The following is a 23,000-nucleotide window of genomic DNA, read 5'->3' on the forward strand; positions in this document are numbered from 1 at the left end:
TGGCAGATCTGAGATCTGTACCTATTAAATATGGCTATAGCAATGTGATGGGATGCCATTGCAACCCATGCAGTTATTTACCAAGGGTACCTAAGTGTGTGAAATTGGCAAAGTTATAAGAGTGAAATGTCAGAAACTTTGTCATTGATGAAAGAAAAAAACAGAAGATGATTATACCTCCCTACGGAGTAGAAACTTCTCAAACTTGCTTTAAGCTAGAAAGTGTAAGACCTCTCTGTTAAGAGTGTGCTATTTGACATGAACTAGTAAATGAAGAATTTACAGGATTTGGTGCCAAGGGGAGATCATTGTATCTAACTGTTACCTAGGTCGGCACAAACTAAAATATTTTAGCCTGGGAGGGTTGGATTTACGAGGTAGTATTAGTAGTAATATCAGGTACTATGATTGGGTAATGTGTTTGCAGAAGAAAAATACTTTTGTCAATCATACTGGTTTCTGAGAAAACCTCAATCTGGAGCAACACATCTGACCATTATATAAGAAAAAGATCCAACTGTGATGTGATTGCACATCTGGGTCAAAATAAGAAAAAGACCCAACAGTGATGTGATTGCACATTTGGGTCAAAATAAGAAAAAGACCCAACAGTGATGTGATTGCACATCTGGGTCAAAATAAGAAAAAGACCCAACAGTGATGTGATTGCACATATGGGTCAAAATAAGAAAAAGACCCAACAGTGATGTGATTGCACATCTGGGTCAAAATAAGAAAAAGACCCAACAGTGATGTGATTGCACATCTGGGTCAAAACTAACTGGATGAAAACAGAGACAGAATGACAGGTGTTGTCTATGATTTCTTGGTGCTTACTTTTGCCAATGGTAACCTAGGTAACTTCCTAAACAATCTGAAATCTGTACCATGCATTCTGGCAAGTCCAAGATATGTTCTCTGGTCAGACGACTGTGCAATGTATCTACACTGGTAATCTGAAGAAAAAAATATTTTTAAAAAATGAGAAAAGGAAAAATCATTTCAATCTGCTATAAATAAACTGGGTAATGTATGAAGTGTCATTATTATAATGGATATCTGTGATGCACTTGCACACAAACCTAAGTTGATAGCCAAGCTTAAGTTTTCGACATTATATGGTAGTTTGGTAAATAATGTCAACATGAAAGATAAAAAACTCTGCTGTACATGTCACTGTATACATGGAAAAGTTGAAGGAATGGCACACTGAAAAAGAAAACATCAAAGATAACTGTGCATCAATAGTGATCAAATAATTACAAGCATGAAAAAATAAAGATAGAGTGAAATGTTTTGTTTTCTTTAATCGAAAATCGTCATGTTCAGTAGGGTTATAATTAAAATCTCTTGCTCCTCTTTCATTAACACCTCTGTGGATGTTCATTCCTGTTTTAAGACTTTGGTAAGTCTGTGATTTCTGCAGGAATTTCATACAAAAGAGAAATTCACACTCTGGCATTTTCATAAGGCGGAAGTAATTTCCAAGTTTTAAAGAAGGGGGAGGGCAGTTGTTATATAAGAACAGTACCCATGAATATACTCCTTGTAGTATGTTTCAACAAACACATTTATGATATGCAACTTCTAATGAATCATGATAAAGTTTACAGTTGTTTATCTACATTATCAGCACAGGGGCAGCAAGCATGTGTTATGACGATGACGTTGTGTTGTATGAATAAGAAATACTTGCAACAACTGATAAATTTACTACCAAACCCCCCCAAAAAACACGTCACACAACCTGACCATGTGCAGTTGGTGAAACACATTTATTAACTAGACAATCAGTGAAAATATCCCCTTGCACTAATTCAAAATATCACTTAGCAAGTGCTTGATTTTGGTGTTTGATATAGAAATCATGCATTTACACGATTAGATTCTATTTAAAAATAATGAAGGTTACAGATGTGTTATTCTCATTTGAATTCTTCCTTGTGTGATTTTTCACACACCAGCTCATTCCTTAAGTTTAGTAAGATTCATGTAATATCATGTCCTGGAGAAAACACTGGGTAAAAGAAAGCCCTTTTCTTTCAAAATTCACTCAGAAAACTCACTATTTTTCTCTTTTTCTGCTTCAGAAATTGTGCTTTCACTATTGAGGACAAAAGCATGAATCAAGTTTATATCTTACAAAGTGTCAATGATAAAACGGGGATTTTCACAAGATTACCTTGATGTAAACATGATTTTAGGCATGGCGATTAAGTATTACAAGCAGTGTTGCTTCTAGTCAAAGACAATCAAATGAGCTGACTCCACTAGTTGTCTTTGTTTAGCCTCCAGCAGCACAAACAATATATTATAAGGTAGAAGCATTATTACTAATAATAACTTCAAGTGACCTAAATAGGTTACCATGGTTTTTCATGAATGCTTTTTCCTGTTTGAGAAACATCTACTGGCTGTATACAAACTCTTGGAACTCTTTATTACGTGGTTCTAAGAAGCCATGTCTATAATACTACAGAGTAAATATATGAATCCTGAATTTTTCTATTTTTTTAATAAAGAGACATGGTTAAAAAAAGTTCTGTTTCAAAAAAACATATTTTTTCTATATTTACTGACTAAAAGACGCTGCTTTATCCAGTAACCTCTTAACATCTGCATGTACTCTACCTATATACTGTATAGCTGAGGTCTCAAACATGTGGTCTGTGGAATGGTTTCCTGTGACCCACATTGACACCTGGAATTTGTAGAATAATAATGCATATTTTTTCTTCATAGCCAGCCAGTTTTGAGAAAAATTTTATTGTTACATTGTTTACTTCTTGTTTCCAACATTTCAACTGGCAAAGTTATATATAAGCCAATTTCACTGCATAAGCAGGTTTCAGTGATATGGCCCTTGTGTCAAATGTACTACCCCTTATGTGACCCTCGTTGTGATTTGAATTTGAGACCCCTGCTGTATATGAACAGTTATTGAAACTTTTCAATTGCTTAATGCCACCATCTAATACCCAGTCAGACTGATGTCTATGATGTTTGCTGTAGGATATACAATGCCAACAACATATGCACAGCCCTGCCACCATCTCGTATCCAGTACAACCTAAATCCATGGTGTTACCTATTGGGTATATAATATAAAAAAACACAGAACCAATGTCCACTGTCACCTTAATGCCCCTGAAGATCTAAGTCTATGCTGTTTGGTGCAAATTATCAACAACAAAGATCCAGATTTGCCACCATCTAAAGCCCTGACAGATTTCTGTCTATGATGTTTGTGCTTGTATGCATGATAAGAACAACAAAGAGCCAGATTTGACACCACCTAATGTTAAGCCAGATCTGATTCCACAACAGTTTGGTACACAAAATGAAAACAAAACCCCTGATTTGTGGCTATCAAATGCCCTGGTAAGTCTGATTCTATGCTGTTTTGTGGAGGGATGCACAATACCATCAGCAAAGAACAAGATCTGAGCACACTGTGTGATGGTAGATCTTGGTCTAGGCTTTCTGCAGTTAGGTATTATTTATAAATTAGAAAATGTGGCTCCTACACATTACCATCCCACTGATGATCTACAAGAGCTTTAAGTGCCATCATGTGTGTTGACCAGTCCTCTGACTGGGCTTCATTTAGTAGTGTCCAGGGATCATTACTTTGGGTCTGTAACCAGGGTGTCCATTCTCCTGAGATGAAACATTACAAAATAATGTAAATCATATCTTTCTTCATTTCATTCAATTTTCAATTCTTTAGTTCATTTAGTACAATGGTGCCAAAAAAATGTTGGTGAATTAACAACCAAATTAAGTTTACTGTAAGTAACATAACTGCATTTTTAATGCAAATAAGCAAAGCAGCATTATCTCAATGCTTTCTCCAGCTATCAATTCACCTAGTAATAGGATATAAACACAAGGATATGTGCCACTGTTACCTGTTAAGCATAATGTAAAGATATGCTAGACCCTACAACAGCAATGCAGTTCACCTGTTCTACATGATGTCAAAATCTACCAAAATCTAGTTATAGGACTGCAGTTCACCTACATTGCATAATTAAAAGATCAACTACATCTACAATCACATGACTGCAGTTCACCTCATCTGTGCATAATATTAAAAATTCAACCAATTATGTACATAAATCAAAATGAATCATTAACTATCATATACCTTTATATCAAGGAGTAACATTTTTCATGTGTGTGTGTGTGATTTGGATTTTTAACATAGCTTTAACAATTTTTCAGTCATATCGCTATAATGTCTGCGGTGTGGCAGTTTAGAGTGATGCCTGGCAATGAGACATCATGCCGCCGACATGTAGCATGATGTCCCACCCAGTCACATTATCCTGACACCAGGTCGACCTTTCCTAACACCAACCTCTTAATGCTGAGCACCAAGTGAAGCAGCTGTTAGTACCATTTTCATAAGTCTTTGGTATGACTCAGCCGGGGATCGAACCCACAACCTTCTGCATCCAAGGCGGATGCTCTAACCACCAATTTTCATGGATTTTGTTTCTACAATATACAATAAATTTTAAAGACTCAACTAACACAATTTCTTCTCAAATTATTGAATGCAAGCACCAATGAAAATGTCATTTTCCCCACAACCACAAACATTCAAAGCAATGAAAACATAAATAAATTCATAGCACACATCTGTCTATAGCTTGTGCTTGGATAATTTGTGGACACACTCATAACACTGGACAGGAATGGATCCCATTTTCATTTTAGAAAATACCACAAGAAGTGGCCCTATTTGTTGAACATGAAGAAAATCCTAATAAAAAATAAAACCTTGATCTATCGCTCCATTCATTGTTGAAAATGGTGGTTAGTGCCTCGAAAATTTGAATCAAGATTGTGAAATTCACAAGTTTTAACATATTTTGTTAGATTTCCTCAGAAAAAATATTTTCTCAATACACTGTAAATAACAATATACAATAAACATATTGATAAATTAATACTGGAGGCAATATTAAAAAATAACCAATTAAATAAGTCTTGTCAAACAAATTCATGTTTCAGTTTAATAATTAAAGTTTTAGCATAATCTTCATAAATGTGTATTCAAATTGTATTCAAATATAATATGTGGCAATCAAATGACACAGCGATACCTGTGAGCATTTCCATGACAACCTAATTGAGTAACCACTGTGTTTTGATCTCCAACTTGTGGAAGTGTTGATTTTGATTCCACAATAATACTAGAATGTTGCAGCATTGCATGCAAAACACGGTGAAATAATGCTGTGTTAAAGCCATTTGGAGTAATGTTTTGAACAACCTTTCATATATTATACAGAAAAGTGAAGAATTTCATGACAAATAAGCTATTTATTGACAATTATTACCAAGATGATTATTAATCAAATATTGAAGCATTTACCACCCCAAGTGTTGGTGTCCATTCCTTTCTTAATTTTTAAAATGTCTCTCAGTAATTGACACCCCTGCTTATGCACAGTCTATGTTTATGGATGCCATTGTGTGCAAATTATTAGGTTGAATGAAGAGATCTATAAATTACTTATTCCTAAAGCTCCTGTTACTTTATTGACATCAATTATCCTGACAAACTGTTGCATATATTTTTGGATAAACTTGCCATACAAAGCACTATATCACTTATTATATAGATTTTCTGAGCTTCTTAAGAAAATGAATACATACTAATAAAGTTGAGGTTTTCATACATTACTGTGGATAAAATCAAAATAAATTTAAATGACAGTTTCTAACTACAAGAAAAATTATTCATTATGATCAAAAATAAAATGCACACTGCTGCCTCTAACTAAATAACCAACAATATTCCAAAAAGCAACTCATTAACCACACTAATGTGTCAGGAAGTAGTACTGTAGTTCTTACCTCTGTAGCATCAAGGTAATTTAAGATACACCAGAGTGGTGTTACAGAAAAGTAGACAGACACAGCCCTACAATGATATCAGATAATCTGGACTTTCTACTTGTATTACAAAATGCAGAGGGAAATTTTTTAGACCCAATTTTTTTATACCAAAAATTCGTCCATTGTCGGAATCAGATTTTGTGTGCAGAAGATTTTACATTTTGGCCTGAGATCTAAGGCATACTGGTATGAACTGCACACAGGCAGGTGGACCTTCACCAAACATAGAAAAAGTTGGGGATGTGGAGAGAAAAAAGTGGCCAGGACACAAAAAAAATGGGTCCAATAAGCACACAAAAAAATATTTCAAAAATTCAACTTTTACCCTTCTGTACATGCACGAGCCAAATAGCCAATGAAAAACGATGTTTCTAACACAATTAGGCACCAAGCTAATAGAAAATCTCTTGGAAGCAGATGTATTTGGATCTATTCAGAAGTAGTCCCTAAAACACTTTTCCTACTCTCATTTCAGGTGAAAATGACAAAAGTCTCCTGGGGTTAATGAGTTAACCTTTATGTCTGATTTTTTAAAACAATTTTATGCACTTATTTTTCAAGACTGCAAAAGTAAACAGACATGACTATAAGTTCTTTACCATAAATATAAATATATATATATATATATATATATATATATATATATATATATATATATATATATATAAGAAATAGCATTAATATTTCAATGAAGCAAGCAGCCAAGATGCATACCACATCTGCTCTCTACACTGTTCACTGAATGCGTAAGTAACAAATGGTCCATACATCACAACACTTTGATGCATCCAACGAAACACCTGCACAAATGGGGAATTGATTGACACATCCTGTGTCTATGATGATAGCTGTTGTGCAAACCTAACACTATTTCTGCCACAGGTTTATAAACTTCATGACACTACTTGGTGTCTTGTTCAGATAAACAGAAAAATTACACAGATCATTATATTCCAAATAATATTAGGTATTGTTTTCTATGGACCATGGAATTAATAGTGCTTTGTTTCTTAAATGTAAATAACACTTTGAAGGCTCCTGCCATCCAAAATGCCCAAAACCACATACTTAAAGTGCACTACTCATGGTCTTAAAATTTTGCTGAGAATCAGCCAAACAATAAAAAAAAAGTTTCAAGACTTCAGAGGAAATGCAGTCTAGTGAAATCCAACACAGGAACAGGCCATACATACCACTTTTAATTTTAGAAACAAGAACATGTTTTACAATTCTATCCCTTCAAAAAGCCAATACAAGGTCACTGGTTTGAACCCTGGCTGAGTCATACCGAAGACTATAAAAATGGTAGTAACAGCTGCCTCACTAGGCGCTCAGCATTAAGATAGTGTTAGGACTGGTTGGCCTGGTTGTTGTTGTTGTTGTTGTAGTAGGGTTTAACGCCATTTTTCAGCACAAGATAGGCTATGCATGGCGGCCAGTATAATTGGTGGAGGAAGAACCCTGGGAAACCCCGGGAAGAACCACCGATCCACGAGAAGCTACTGGCAGGCTTTCTCACTTCCCCTTCGTTAGCCGAGCCTGAGACTCAAACTCACGCAGACAGAGGTGAGATGGCAGTGATCTGTAACGGTGAGCGCTTTAGACCACTTGGCCATTCGGGCCCTGGTTGGCCTGGTGTCAGGATAATGTGACTGGGTGGGACAGCATGCTACATGTCTGCGGCATGATGCCCCAGTGCTAAACATCACTATAAACTGCCACACTGCAGACATTGTAGTGATATGACTGAAAAAGTGTTAAAGGTATGTAAAAAAACCAAATCACACACACACACACACATTCAAAAACCCAATACAGGAAATAGCTTGCTCATAGGGTAGGGTAAGAATAAGCCCTCTTACAACAACAGGTGTACTCTGTGCATGACATTAAATGTCCATATCTGTTTTGTTACCCATATAATTATTAAAGTATATACCCTTCTATCAATCTCTCCATCAGTATTTATCTTTACAAATTTATTTCTCTCTCTCTCTCTCTCACATACACACACAACATTCTCTGTTAGCTTACCTACTACCTTCTTCACTCTTCTTTTAAGTCTTTTAAGCATTGGGAAACTAGAAGCTTAAACAAAAAGAAGATTAGTGAATAATAATAATAATAATAATAATAATAATTATTGGTAGTAATAATGGCAACTGATGTAGTCACAGTATCATACTCATGATATAATAAAAACTTTATAATACAGGCTATGATCCTGGAAGAAAAAAAACTAATATGATACTATCCCAGAGTTGCCTACCCCTTCCAACGAAAAATGGTAAGGTTGGGCAAGAAATATAGTAAGCTAGCTGTTTTAAATAGCAAGGTCATAACTGATTTAAATAACAAGGTGATTTAAATAAACTAAAGAATTACATACAAACCCAATGTATTAAAGGTTAAGATGTCCACTCTTTCTATAAAGAAGCATTGATCTGGCTACACAGTAACTGTGAGTTCAATTGTAAACACCTAACTGCTCCTTGCCATCAAACAATATATATATCAAATTCCCCTCTTTCATCAAAGCTGAATTCTTCTGGCTATACAATAACATCACAAACAGGCACAGACAGTATCCTAGAAATAACTTGCCCTTCCTTACTATCAAAATATCTTACCACAACTGGACACTGCTTGACACTACTTCCATCTGCAGTTTATACTGTTAACAATATTTTCCTTCTTTATTAAAGTTCATTTACAATTGCTGAAGTTCTACTCCTTGCACAGCTGCATCTAGCTGCTATATAAGAGTCTGGGAACATTTTGACAAACAACTTGCTGGAATGATCTACCACACTTATTTGTAGATTATGCTCCACAATAAGTTCACTAAAAAGTATTTCTGTATTCATAATGGCAACATCCACATCAGAGAATTCCTTTTTGGGTTCAAGAAATGATTAAATTTTCTTTGATGAACTTTGCAAGGCAACTAAATACTAGTGTTTCTGTGTGGAAACATTTTTTTACAATTGTCTTCCCCCCTGTGTGCTCCACTGAAATGCTGACTACATGTTTTATAAAAGGCATTGGTTTCATCTTTTGCTGATCTCTGGATAACAGGAAAAAGTTGTGTGTGTTCTGGTTTGAGCTTCTGTGCCCACTGTTTTTATCTACTCATCATCAGATTCAGTTGCATGATCGTGTACTTTTTTTGTTTCCATATTTTGTTAAACTAATACTGGCAGTCGGAGCATCCTCACCCTTTTCTATCAAGCCAAGAAACAAATGTTTTTATTGTCAAGTTGAAAATGAAACTTTAGATGTAATTCATCTTTATTGAATATACTATTCTGAGTTACTTTCATTCATATCGTGGTATAAAATGGTGACAGAAGGATATGATCATAATTAGAACAATCTATGTCTTTGCCGTTGTAACATGTGATGCACTCCACCAGAGGCAAATCCCCAAACACACCAGATTAATGTGTATTCCTACAATGTCTTCTAAGGATATTTCCGGACATCGTAGAAGTGGCAGGTTGATGTTCCGATAGTAATACAGTATCCAAATGAAAACAACTAATTCTGGAATGGAATTTACGATTTTTATTGAAAGAAGGAAAATCATAATGGGGCAAGTTACCCCTGAAAATTGTGATGCTTATGCCAATATCGAGTAGGCAACTTTGCTATCCAACATCAACCATCTTGCATGCATTGCTATATATTTGTACAAACATACAACACTAATAACCAACTGATTTTGGTCATGAGACCTATGAAAGATGAAAAATATTTCATTGTTTTTAATACATAATACAATGTATACACCATATAAACATTTGAACTATTTACTTTAGTTGAAGAAAAAAAGCTGTAAAGTGTACTTTGCAATGAAAGAAGCACATCATTTACCATTTTGATTTGTAATAAACACATCAGCTTTTAAAAGGCTGAACTTAATAATCTATCAAAATTGAACACTTCTGCATCAGTATATTTCATCTTATTTGAACCTCCCTGGCATGAAACATTTATTCACTTATGAAGTTTTATATATTAACTGAGTTCTTGAAGTTTTGAATGTTAACTGACAGTCAGCTATCTACAGATTTAAAAAATGAGATCAGATAAAAAAAACTATAATGTACCATTCACCATACCTTTCTTATCTTTAGGTTTTTTCTTTTTGTCACCTGAAACGTAGATGTATGGTGAATCTTTTTCGAGCTCAAAAACATTTGTGGTCATATTCCGAAACCTTCTGTCGATTTCGTTTATCTCAACCCAAAGAAAAAGTCCACTGAAAATAGAAAAATAGAAATGATTTTACTAAACATTATAAAACATCCAGTATATGCACAGTCTATAACTGAGGTAAACAGGGTAAATTCAATTACTTTAGACCTTCTCCCACATAGGTACCACAATAAGCAAATAAAATTAATTACAACAAAAAAAATCACAAGTTTTGAATCACTTCTTTATCACAAAACATCTCACTAACGGTTACATACAGAGATAGTTTTCACAAATTACAAAAGCTGTAAAAAAAAAAATTCATATAACAAAAATTACATTCTTCAAAGTTTCATAAAACCAACCTTATTAACCCAAAATTCTATGAAATTACCTGTTAATATTTTTTTAAAGTACAAACTTAACAAATAAGCACAGATATATCATCTCTGGCAATTCCTTGTTTCTTTGCAACTTACCTCAATCCTATCACTGTCAACACGGCACCTGCTCCTGTATTAAAAAACAGAAGATAATGGAATATGTTCACAGAACACTGATGCCCTGTAAGTGCATAAATGTAAAACATAACCACAGTGGGATGGATGGATGGATGCTTGAACACTATATGTACTTAATCAATGTAGTCATGGACATAAAAAAGATAACATTTATCAGGAATGGCAAGGGTCAAATGTCATAACTGCTGATTGTTTTCCTATGCACAAGAAGAGAGTAGCAAGAAGTGCTAAAGACACAACACAGAGACATATATAGTACATAAATGTCTATGTATAATTCTTAAAGAAAACATTGTCCAAACCTCACGATGGTCACTTCCTTATGTAATCAATCTAAGTCAGCACTTACAATCCCCAAATATGTTGAGAATGATCTACATTTTCAGATTTGTATTCAACACTATTCAATAAAAACTTTATATTTGATGAGACAATATTTTGGAGCCTGACTAGTTGTGTGTGGAGATGTTTATCTTTGAGTCACTGATGTCCACTAGTGTAATGTGTTTTAAAGGTTGTCATGAAAATGGCATAAGGGACTAAACTGCTTAAAAATGGAACATGCACACATAATTTAGAAATAAATTAAAACTTCAATTAGTCTGAAAGAACAATTTCAATGAAAATGGGGAATTAAGAAAGAAAATACTACTTATAATAGCTGATGATTAAGACTCAATTTCAGTCAGATCTGGAACAAAATATTCCAGGCTACAGTCATCCTCTGCTACCAATAATCAAATATTTATAGGTTACTGCATATTTATGGGAAAATATGTACAAGTTTTATCTGAATAATACTAATACTGCATGGTGTTAAGAGTGAAGTACTGCTCAGAAAAAACAAGTTCATACTTTCCCCTACAAATGTAGTAAGCATTTTATTATATATTCATTTTGCTTTTCTACCTAAGGGTGAATAATAAAAAGAACACACTAAATTTATGCTAGATTCCAAAGTAAATAGGTTCATCAGTATACATTCACAATATTAATGAGCACCAAGTAACACCCAGTGACCTCTGAACCTGGTGCAACACTCCGGCATTAGTTTAAAAAAGAATTATGTTTAATTTGTTGCACTTACAATTGAATTTTAGAGTCGTTTTATGAATAAATGTGCATTGTATCAATTTTTCCAGCTGGTCTGGAATGGATGGCTTTTGTTTTTCTGTCGATTAAACTAAATCCTGCTTTTATGTTTGTGATGGACTGGATTTATTAGCTGGGTCAATTTCATACAATGTACATTTGAGTTGAACAGACAGAAAGGACTGACCTTTTTTCAACTTCACCCGTGTTTATGTTCTGTCACTGATTGTTTGGAATCATTATGTTGGAAAAAATATGAATCCTTTTAGCTGAAAATATCAAAAAGACGTTTTGGAATATCACATTCCTTTTGTTTCAAGTGCAGTAAGGAGAATGTGATTTCTGTTGGAAATGTAGTCAAAATTACAGTACAATTTCACAGTCTGTATCAAATTTTGGAACCTATGTAATTCGGATTTGCAGAACTAAGACTCAGAGTACATTTTGATGAAATTCAAGATGCAAATGTAGGTACATATATTGCCATTCTTTTTACCAGCAATTGACATATATTTATGCCATGTCCCTTGTATGCTCTTTGTTGGAGGGACCCCAGCTATTTACATGACCTGTATGGGTTCTATTGCTACCATAAGCTCATAAATTGTATCTAAAAGGCTAAATGGGCAAAAATTGAAAAGTAATTGCCGTGTGACAGCACACATGGCTAGTGCAAATTAGACTTCTTCGTTTTCTTGGCTTATTGGCTATGAAGCTCTTGGTTTTCTACCAAAACCTTCTCCAGTTGCATTTTTGTAAAAATTCAGTGTTTGAACTGAGTTATAAAATGGGACGTATCTGAGGGAGACAGGATAACTGTTGGCTTTAATATGCCTTCTATGCTATTTTTATACAGCCTTGCTAGCATAGGGGTCATAGTCTGAATCATTTGACTTGCAAAAAGTTACGAACATTTCTCTGAAATAACTGTTTACATAATCAGAATGGTATTTGTAATCCTGCATGTCTCAAGTCAGTTGTGGGCATCACGAATTACACATTCATTTGATTGCTTGGTTGGAAGTTTCTTTTGTGACTCAGTGAACTCATCCATATTGTTAACTTTATCAATTCTACTTTCAAAGAAACCAAACAGCTGGTTTAGTTCATCCCAAATAAATCTAATAAACCTAGACCTAAAGCTATAGTGTACATTACATAAGCATGCACTGATTACAATTAAAGTAGTTCCTAATACAATGTAAAGTTAATGGAGAAAAAAATGAGTATATAATAAATGAGTAATGCTCAGGGAAAAATCTGGCAACTACTAGCAAAATTTTAGTGCCAATTAATTAATCACATTTTATCATACACCTAGCTGCTGATTCTCCTTTCTGCTATATTTGTTATGTTTTACTTCTCTTCAACACAGAGTAGTAAAAGAGCTAAAGTTGTTCTATCCTTCAACGGGCTAGCACATCAAAGTTGCACTGTGCATGTACCTATATCTTTTACATTATATATCTTTTCTTTTACAGAATTTTAACATCTTGACTATTTATTATCTTCAAATTTGAGACTACATTTTTACTTTTATTTAGAAGGGATTATCTTTCTTAAGATTTTTACAATATTTACCTTTACTATTTTTTTAGACTCTACGTTTAATCATACATATATATGTGATTGTGCTGACCTGCTCTTGAAAACATGTGCATAAATAAAATGTAGCTGAAATTCATAAATCAGTTTTATATTTTATGATCAGAATAAATGGTCAATACATTTATAAGATGAAGCAAGAAATAATAAGAAATTTTGTGTGACTAAAGGAGTGCTAGAAAATGTTTTTTGCAGTTTGAGTGTGTGGGTGGTTTGGATTTTTAATGCAGCTTTAAAAAAAAATCATTCATATCACTATGATGTCTGCATTGTGGCAGTTTATAGTGATGTCTAGCACTGGGCCATCATGCCACAGACATGTAGCATCATGTCCCACCCAGTCACATTATTCTAACACCAGGCTGACTAGTCCTAAAACTATCCTCTTAATGTTGAGCTGCTAGTACCATTTTTGTAAGTCATTGGCATGTCTCAGCCAGGGTTTGAACCCGTAACCTCCCACATCTGAGGCAGACACTCTAACCACTTAGGCCACTGGAGTGGTGTTTGCAGAGTAAAGACAAACATTTTAAATTATTCTATGATGTATGTACTGCAAGTATTTTATAATTCATGTAAAATTAATCGCACCTGGTTGAAAACTGCTAGAAATATATATTTTGAAAAAAATTAAATACTGTAATCATGTGGAACAAGATGGGTCTTATCCTTTCTAATGACTTTACTTGTGAACTTGGACTATGGCTCTTTATACTAAAGTGTGAGCATTTTGCTATGATGACATTTTATGATTACTGCATAAACTAATATATCGATGATATAAGCATTACTATCTTTCATATTTTTCATGCATAATTAGGGTCGGCGACTGGGCCCATCAATTTGGCATGATATTAGATACAGCAGGAACCTAATTTTCACATGTAATTGGCTACAACTGGGAACTTTTCATAATTTTAAAATGTTTCTCTTTTGGGGCAGAAGCAATCTGATTAAAATTAGATCTCCATTGTCCTATGTGAAGATCTGACAGCGACTACTTAGGGGTCATGGTGATTAATGTTATTAACATAATTGCTAATTTTATCATCCAACCAGATGAAGTCTTACATCTACGTGTCTGGGAGAATGAGCATCAATGTGTGCCCAATGATTTAATTCACTTTCAGATTTTTAAATCTGCATTTCCATTAGCTAATTCAAAGGTCACCAGAACATAACTCTACGTAGTCACTGTCAGATCTTCACGTAGGACAGTGGAAATCTGATTTTGATCAGATTGAGGCGGAGGCCCACTATCTCCATCTTAAGAGCCATAAAAAATCCCTGCCTTGTCTGGTTGTTTTGATACTTCTGATGAATTAAATGTTTCTTCATTCTGATACTTTTGTATTATTAAAATTATTACAGCAAAAATGGACAGTCAACTTAAACGAGTTATTCCCACTACAGGTCTTTTCATGACTGGTTACATGAGCTAACCCAGCATATGATGTATTTGAAATAATTATCTGGTACATTTGTTAATCTGTTTTGGTCAGTTAGAAAGCACATACAAGTAACATATATACTAACTTAAAAGTTGAGTCCAACTGCAAACTGCAGAACCAGGTCTGATATGACTGTATATATGCCAGCAGATCTAAGTCCATGCAATTTTTATAAGTAAATAGTAGAACAAACAAAATAGATCCTGATCTGCCAGTTCATTATGCAACAGCTTATCAAGGCCTATCTTGTTTGCAGCTGGGTTAAACTAATAAGTGAGTACATATGGTATGTGATAAGGCTGTGCATACGTATTTAAGACAAATGATCATGTGACCAAGTACTATCTTGTATCTTTAATTTTGTTCAGAAAACAAATACTGAACAACCAGGAAAAAGAACCTTTAGTGTGAGAAGTTAAAAAAACAAAACAACAAACAAGATGTTTGATGGAATTGATTAGCCTTAAACAATGTGCACCTGAGTTCTGCACCTGGTTTCACCAATTATCAAACTTGCTCCTCAAACTGACATTTTCCATTATATTACTTACGATACTTCTGACAATATATTTTTTTCCAAAGGAAGAGCAAGAAAGTGTAAAGATATAAAATCACATTTTAGCCTTAAAAATTATGCATTTGAATTTTGAAAAAAGAGTTGAGGACCTACTCAAATTTAAGGAAATCCTGCTAATTTCCTCAGAGAAAAAGCCAGGTTCCTTTAAGAATGCTTGAAGTTTTTATGTCTGTATTTGAATCCCTAATGCATGATAAATGTTCTGTGAGATATATAATGGTTACAACCCAAATAATAAGACACACATTCAAAAATCTCAATTTGAGGAAATAAATTTGCTTGGTGAAACTAGGACCTGGTTACCAGGCAGTTTTTTATAACCAAGAAACTTTGACCTGGTTACAGATAGTTTTCATATCCAAAAACCTATAATTGTTTCTTAACATATACAAACAATATAAACATTCGCACAACAAACCATAGAAACTGGATCATATTAACCTAGTTTTGGGGAACAATACAGATTATTTCAAAGATTCAACATTATAGAAACTCTGGAAGCGACACGTGAAAAGAAATAGGAAGCCAGCATGTAATCTTGGAGGATGAAGAGAATTCCATAACAAGTGACTCTTTGAACAAAACTGCTCAAAGGGTAAACTGTTCCATATTTCTAAAAACAGTGACAGAAAATTATCTACAGCCTAATAAAAGATATATCAGTCCCCTATCATACAGATGCAAATCTTAAACTGTTCATAAAAAGAAGCATAACTAATTTATGTAAATAATCTAATGACAAAATAAGTTCTTGATATATCTAGTCAGAGTTGTCATTTTAAATCAAGGGGAAGGGATTTTCCCCTCCACTAATTTAACATCTTACCCCAGCTCCTTCAACAGAAGTTGTTAATTCAGATGATGCTATGTCCCCCAACTGAGACAGGTCCATATCAATATAAAGTACATCTGATGGACACTGATATGAGGTCATTTTCCGTTTACCATTTTTTCTCATGAAATTATACTGCTAAAACTGAAAAATGGAACACAGTATTACTTTGCCTAACAAGAAATGCATGACTTTACTAAATAGGCTACTAAAAATAAACAAGTCAACCTGGATTTCAAAGGGTCACTAGTACACTAATTTTACTTGGTACCTGTCAAATCTTTATTATGTTGGACATCTTGATTTTAATCAGATTCTCTCTACCCAAAACACCTCTTTAACTTATTAAAAAGCTCCTTCCACTTCAAAAGTAAGTAACACACCTGCCTAGTGCCCTGTTATGAACTGAAGCAACCAAATTCTTACCTAGTTTCAGGAGCAGCTTTGCTGAAAGTGCCCCCCCATATCCATGCAATATTTTCAATGGTCTTCTATTCCAGGAGTTAATATGTGGATATTTATTACTGAAGCCATTGTGAATAATCCGTTGTCTGCTAATTAGGCCAATAATCCTCAGCATCCTTCCAGCATTCTCATCCAACCTGCTTAAAATTCACTGCAACCATTAACAGTTCCAAAGCTACATGTAACTGGAAAGACAGAGGAACATACGACCATAATTAGCCCAAAAAATTATTTTTCTAGCTGCAATATAAAATTTAGTTCAATTTAACATTAATTCAAATTTATGGAACACTTAAAGTTTGAATCTGTCAGTATTTCCATACAAGACTTTAATGGTAAAGTTGTCTGAAAATTTTTAACGAAATTAAAATTTTAAATTATCTTTAGTATTTTTCCAGTCACAACTTGAAAATTTTAAGCCTAATTTTTTTGGGAGTCAAGATTCATGGTAAAATTTTGATTTAATGTCACTTTATTTTATACTAAGTTGTAAGGTAGAAAAAAAGAACAGTAACAATATACACTCTGAAAAAGTTAAGGTCTGAATCAAATGGAAGCTTAATGTCTGAAAATAGTTATTACAATCCTCATTTACACCAAAAATCATATAAAGAAAATGTGTTTACTGTGTGGATTTTATTACTAACTGTACAATGCTATATATTACTTGGCCCCTCAAACCTTAAATACAGTTGAGGAGTTTACATTTAAGGTTCCGTCTGTCACTTTAGTCTTTGCAAAGAATTATGGGATTGGAGCTTTTTTTACCATATCTATCTATCATGCCTGAATTTGTAATATAAAAAAACACATAAATGTTCTCCATGACTTTAAATGATAACAATCAGTAAGTTTTCATGCACAATGCAAAGGACACTTACTATAATGGTTGTCTCAAAAAGCTGAGAAAGTAAACAATGTTTATATCTTCAGATCTTAATGTCCTTGTTTCTTGGCTTGGAAAAGGTACAATGGCTGTTTTTATATAAATGGGCTGTGTAATTCTTATTCTGGACCACTTAGTTTCCACATCTACTTAAATCTATGTAAAGGTGCTTGTAATGTTACTTCACATACAGTACAATATTACAGTAGAACTCTACTGAACAAGAACAGTAATAATATTAACAATTATAATATTAATAGCAAAAGCAACAACTATCCTGATAATAATAATAATTGTTGTGGTTGTTGCAGTATGGGTTAACGCCATTTTTCAGCACAAGATAGGCTATACATGGTGGCCAGTATAAACGGAGGAAGAACCATGGAAAACCCCGGGAAGAACCACCGACCCACAAGAAGCTACTGGCAAGCTTTTCTAAATTATCCAATATTCCCCAATGAATCAAAAACTGAAACAACGGTGGACCCCCTGACCGATGTGGTCCTGAGGAATTTGTCCTACTCTGTCCGCGGTCCTGGATAGGACTTAAAAAGTTGTATGATCCATTTCCAGAAGGAAAGGGGTCGAGGGACAATTTTCGTATGTGACCAGAATTACAATTTGTACAAATCTATGTGTATTTAGATGACTCTTCAAGACTATATACTCGTGAAAACATGAGGACTTACAAATCTCTTTGTTGCATATAATTTCATAGTGGATGGATGCATACAGGTGAAAACAGCATTATCAATAACAGTGTAATCAGATCCCATGCCCAATCCGAGAAGCCACACAAGTTACACATATCTGATAGTACTGTAGCAACTGGCCAATGCAAATGTATCGCCGGATGAGTTGACTCATCAGTATTATCCATATTTTTTCATGGAGTTAGCAAACTAAGGAGAGAGACAGAGAGAGAGAGAAAGAGTAAATTTCTTAGCAGTTTTGGGATTCTCAGTCATTCCCATTTAATTTATTAACTAAATGGCAAATCTTTGAGGAATCTGCTTACTAGGTGATGTGCCGCCTTTGGTGTTCATTGTTTGCTGCTAACTAGACAAATTAACTTGTTTATTTTCGGATTATTCATTACCATGTAGGCATAAGAGGGGGGCAGACAGAGTTTAGATGAGAATCACGATCTAGTACCATAAAGCAACAGATACTCATTTATTGATAAAAATACTAGATGAAAACGTGCAGTTCAACTCTTATACTTGTGTACTGGCTCATTATTGTTTACTACTATCTGCAGCAATCTATAAAGGCAAATGTTCTATTCATGTAAGAAGTGTAGGTCACTCGCGTTGCCCTATGTCAAATGCGCATGACTGTACCAGATGCGGCTATGGGATAGGTTTGGATGGCTAAAAATAGTATCTGAAAATGATCTATAGTGAATCCTTAGAATCATCAATTACAGGTTTGTCTAGACAAGATAGGCAGGGTCCATTAAAAAACCAATTTGTAAAAAAAATTCTATTTTTTATGTGAGCAGCTAAATTCATTGGTGATGTGCATCCAAAACAGTTTTAAAACATACTGTAGATAAATTTATTCATTGATCATACTTTGGCAAAGTACACCAGAAACTTGTGGGTCACTGGTCTGCGGATACTTCTGAAATCAGTGTGGTTATCCACATTTGAGAAACTCTGTAAGTAACCACTGAACAGTCCTAGAGAGTTAATACTAAATGGAATATTGTTGGAGAGTATTATCAGCAAATGTAGCCCATAGTAATCAGACACATTTCTGTACACAGCCATGAAATTTATTGGTGTTCACATTTGAAATTACCATAAGTGGAAGGCACATCATGTCATGTTATTAGAAGTGGTATATATGTACTTTTCTAGCCCAAGTTTCCTCTGACCACTCCCACTCCATAAAGTGAACACCCTATGCAACTACCGCTTGATTTAAGTGAATTCCATGTTTTTGATAGGGAAATGCAATTATACCTCTGGGGCCCCAAGTGGCCGAGTGGTCTAAAGCGCTCTCCATTACGGATCACTGCCATATCACCTCTGTCTGCATGGGTTCAAGTCTAGGATTCGGCCAATGTGGGTATGTGAGAAAGCTTGCCAGTAGCTTCTTGTGGGTCGGTGGTTCTTCCTGGGGTTATCCCTGGTTCTTCCTTCACCATTAATACTGGCCGCCATGCATAGCCTATTGTGTGCTGAAAAATGGCGTTAAACCCGCAACAACAACAGCAATCTTACCTCTAAGCCCAAATATCCAAAACAGTGGAAAAGGCAAGGAAAATTCAATGTTCCATGGAATTTATATTTTGTTTACATGTACCAGTCTTCTAAACACTTGCATCTGTGATCATGATAGGTAATATATCTATTCACATTTGTGATTTACATAAGCACCCATAAAAGGTTAATTACTGTTGCAATGTCTTATGATCTACTTTTCTTGTTAAAGTAGCTATGCTAAATTTTCAGACTGGATCAGTAAAGCAGAGGAGACACAGCATTAAAAAATAATACGGCTGATTCAATTTTAGAACAGACCTTCAAATCTTTTATCAATTATAAGAATGAAATAACAAAACAGTTTTTAATCGAGATTGATTTAGTGGATGGGAAGAAAGCAACTCTGTTTCAGGCAATTTCACTTTTTAAAGTACCAATATTATGCTTGTATTAAGTGCTCTGCATGTTACTCAAACCTTAATAGGCGAAAGACAACTGCTGGGAAATCAAATTACTGACTTCAAAGAAAAATGTTTCTTTGTCATTCCATTCAAAACACTGACACAAGCATTAGGTACATTATAAAGAAATATGAAATTTTATAACACTGGTAGTCCCAACAACAAAAACCAGTCCTGGATGAGCTATTTTACTGACATACCACTGAACAAGTACAATATATTTCAAAACACTGGTATGCAGATAGCAAACATTTACAGTAAAACAATAGTGAATAGAAATAGTACTATGCCAACAGCAAAATCAGCTTCAAAAACAAACAACAAACATCAAGCATCTATATCTTATTTTCCACACTTTGTATAAACATGTATAAATGTGTATATAATACATGTATATATATATATATATATATATATATATATATATATATATATATATATATATATACATATATATACACACACATATATACATCAAAGTAGGCATACAGTTGAATATTTTGATAAGAAATATGACAATTTAAAAAAAAAAATTACATTTTTTCTCAGATACATGTATATGGAAAAAAAGAATACAAAGACAGGGTTCTCTACAGATTTCCAAGATGAAGTCAATTGAACCTTGACCCCAAAATCTCAGAAGTCAAAATGAAAAATCTAAAGCATCAATTCTTTTGTACAATCATGAGCCCATAGCTGTGATTCCTCATTATTGGTGTAGACAAATGATGTTTAAGATTTATTTTCTTGTGTTGAATAATGAGAAATATTTGTGCATTATTTTTCAAGAAATATACAATCTCATTTTTGTAAAAGTGTCTCTTTGTAACTATTATGTTACTGTGTGCATATTTTGTTTATAAAACAGAAAACAGATTATTTTCACCTTTATTATATTTTTAACTTTTCATCCTATTCTATTATCAACTGATCAAATCATTTTATATGCAAAACTATACCCATATGAAGGTTATATATTATTCAGATATCAAGGATGTACATCACAGAATTGTCCGTTCACTTTTCCACTCGTCCTTAAATTTTAGAGCAGACACTATCTTTCTGTTTCTTTGGAGTCTCAGGTCAAAATTTTCATCACCGCCAGGTCATTTCAGAGACAGAGACAGAAAAGAAAATATATTTCTTAGTGCCATTGTGATTTTAAAGTTCAGATGTATGCACTGAGTGCTATTTTCATTCAATTTGTTTCTAAATGATCCATTAATTAAAACGTTTAAATTTTTAAACATTTTGCCAATTTATACAAATTAATCGCCAATATAATTATTATTATTGCTAAACAAAGTTTTAATTCCCTTTATTTTGGTGTATGATTGACGGGTGTAAGTTGGGTTATAGAATAAACAACTTGGCCTTACTTTAGATGCACACCTATCAAAAAACTGCCAGCTCCACACAGACTTCAATGGTAAATAAATAATCTGATAACTTTTTTACTTTATAAATATTTTCTAATTCATTTATTGCACTCTGAAAAGCTGATTTTGTCTACTCATGCAAAAATGTTTTCCGTTTTATTAACTTCCAAAGATAGTGTACTTTAGACAGAGAATTTCTTGAGAACCCGTTCAAGAGGCATGTTGACAAGTTTGATAGCAGATGATGAAGCAGGTGTGGAACAACTTGCAAAATTAGAAACATGATTTGAGGATACAGTATTATTCTAATGAAAATGTTTCTATCTTTGAGTAATGCATTTATTTGTATGATTCTAACAGATAAATATTAAATAGGTTTTTCTGATTTACAAGTTCAAGAAGGTCATGTAGTTTGTCTTCATGTTGAAAGTTAGAAATCACATTTTCATACGTATTTTGAGCAGAAATAGGGGGTACTTTTTTTACACAATATGAATGTCACCTTCCTTAAATAAAGGATGATCGTTCTTACTTGATACAAATTGGATTTTCGACCCAAACAACACGTGATCCAATTTTTACAGAAATGACCTATCGTTGAGCAGAATTACACGACGCGCAGAATACTCGGCTGGTAGACACAGTGGTATATTACAGACAAATATTGTAGGTCTATTCATATCCTTCTCATATAAAGCTAAATCAGTAAGTTGTTTCCAGCTGTTTTATATTCTATGTCTATATGTACGATGATGCAGTCACACTGGTTAGTAATGTCTGAATTTGTTTTTGTTTTGTTTTTGTAAAGAAAAAATGAAGAGCACACCGTCCAAATTTCGTCTGCTACTTACGTTACATTATAAGCTTTTGATTGAATGACGCAATTTCCAGTAATTACAGCAAAACATATTATTTTTGTAATGTCTGATTTACCATTATATCTTATCAACTATCTTATCCAACCGTTTCGTGTAAATCCTAATGCTATTACTCAACCATATTCTGCAAATGTGGGTTATTTTTCAAAATATCTCAGGTTCATTACTGACTGAGGATGGTGGTAGAAAGCTCTCCGATTGAGGGTTTAGACGGGGACCAATTGAAAGTACGCATCCGATACTGCAACAATCTTGTTTCAAAATCCGTTCATTTTGGAACAAGAACGTACTACTGCTATTACTACTACAGCAGCAGGGAAGTCGTACAGACCAGGTGGCTCAGATAATTTTAACCCTCCTACCAAACATTTCTCCGTAGAAGCCTCAGAAAGCAGAAATAAAGCCTCCTACGCAAAATAATCCGCAAAATTCCCCCCCAAATTGCATTTTCGGGCATAAAAAAAAATGCATCTTTTTTGGGGGGGGTATTGTAAAATTTGTTTGTGATTGCAAATTCCGACTGCGGA

General features: G+C 34.0%; 1 protein-coding gene across 2 annotated transcripts in view; it reads right to left on the bottom strand.

Moving 5' to 3' along the window:
- The window catches only part of LOC149795420 (protein SERAC1-like), an 86,970-nt gene extending 64,316 nt beyond the window's left edge, over nt 1-22,654 (bottom strand). Inside the window, exons 1-7 of one of the 2 annotated variants that reach the window (XM_089965213.1) lie at nt 22,529-22,654; nt 16,618-16,841; nt 10,593-10,626; nt 10,038-10,177; nt 7,948-8,001; nt 3,535-3,660; nt 838-956 (exon numbers count right to left, since the gene is read on the bottom strand). In XM_089965213.1, coding sequence (XP_089821339.1) covers nt 838-956; nt 3,535-3,660; nt 7,948-8,001; nt 10,038-10,177; nt 10,593-10,626; nt 16,618-16,771 — 627 coding nt within the window. In that variant the 5' untranslated portion in view covers nt 16,772-16,841; nt 22,529-22,654. Of the gene's footprint in view, nt 1-837; nt 957-3,534; nt 3,661-7,947; nt 8,002-10,037; nt 10,178-10,592; nt 10,627-16,617; nt 16,842-22,127; nt 22,363-22,528 lie in introns of those variants that run through there. The other variant, XM_089965214.1, reaches the window with a different exon arrangement.
- Between the last annotated feature and the right edge of the window lie 346 nt (nt 22,655-23,000).

Source organism: Sinohyriopsis cumingii, chromosome 7, assembly GCF_028554795.1.
Source record: "Sinohyriopsis cumingii isolate HCF-2022 chromosome 7, ASM2855479v2, whole genome shotgun sequence".
NCBI classification, from domain to species: domain Eukaryota; kingdom Metazoa; phylum Mollusca; class Bivalvia; order Unionida; family Unionidae; genus Sinohyriopsis; species Sinohyriopsis cumingii.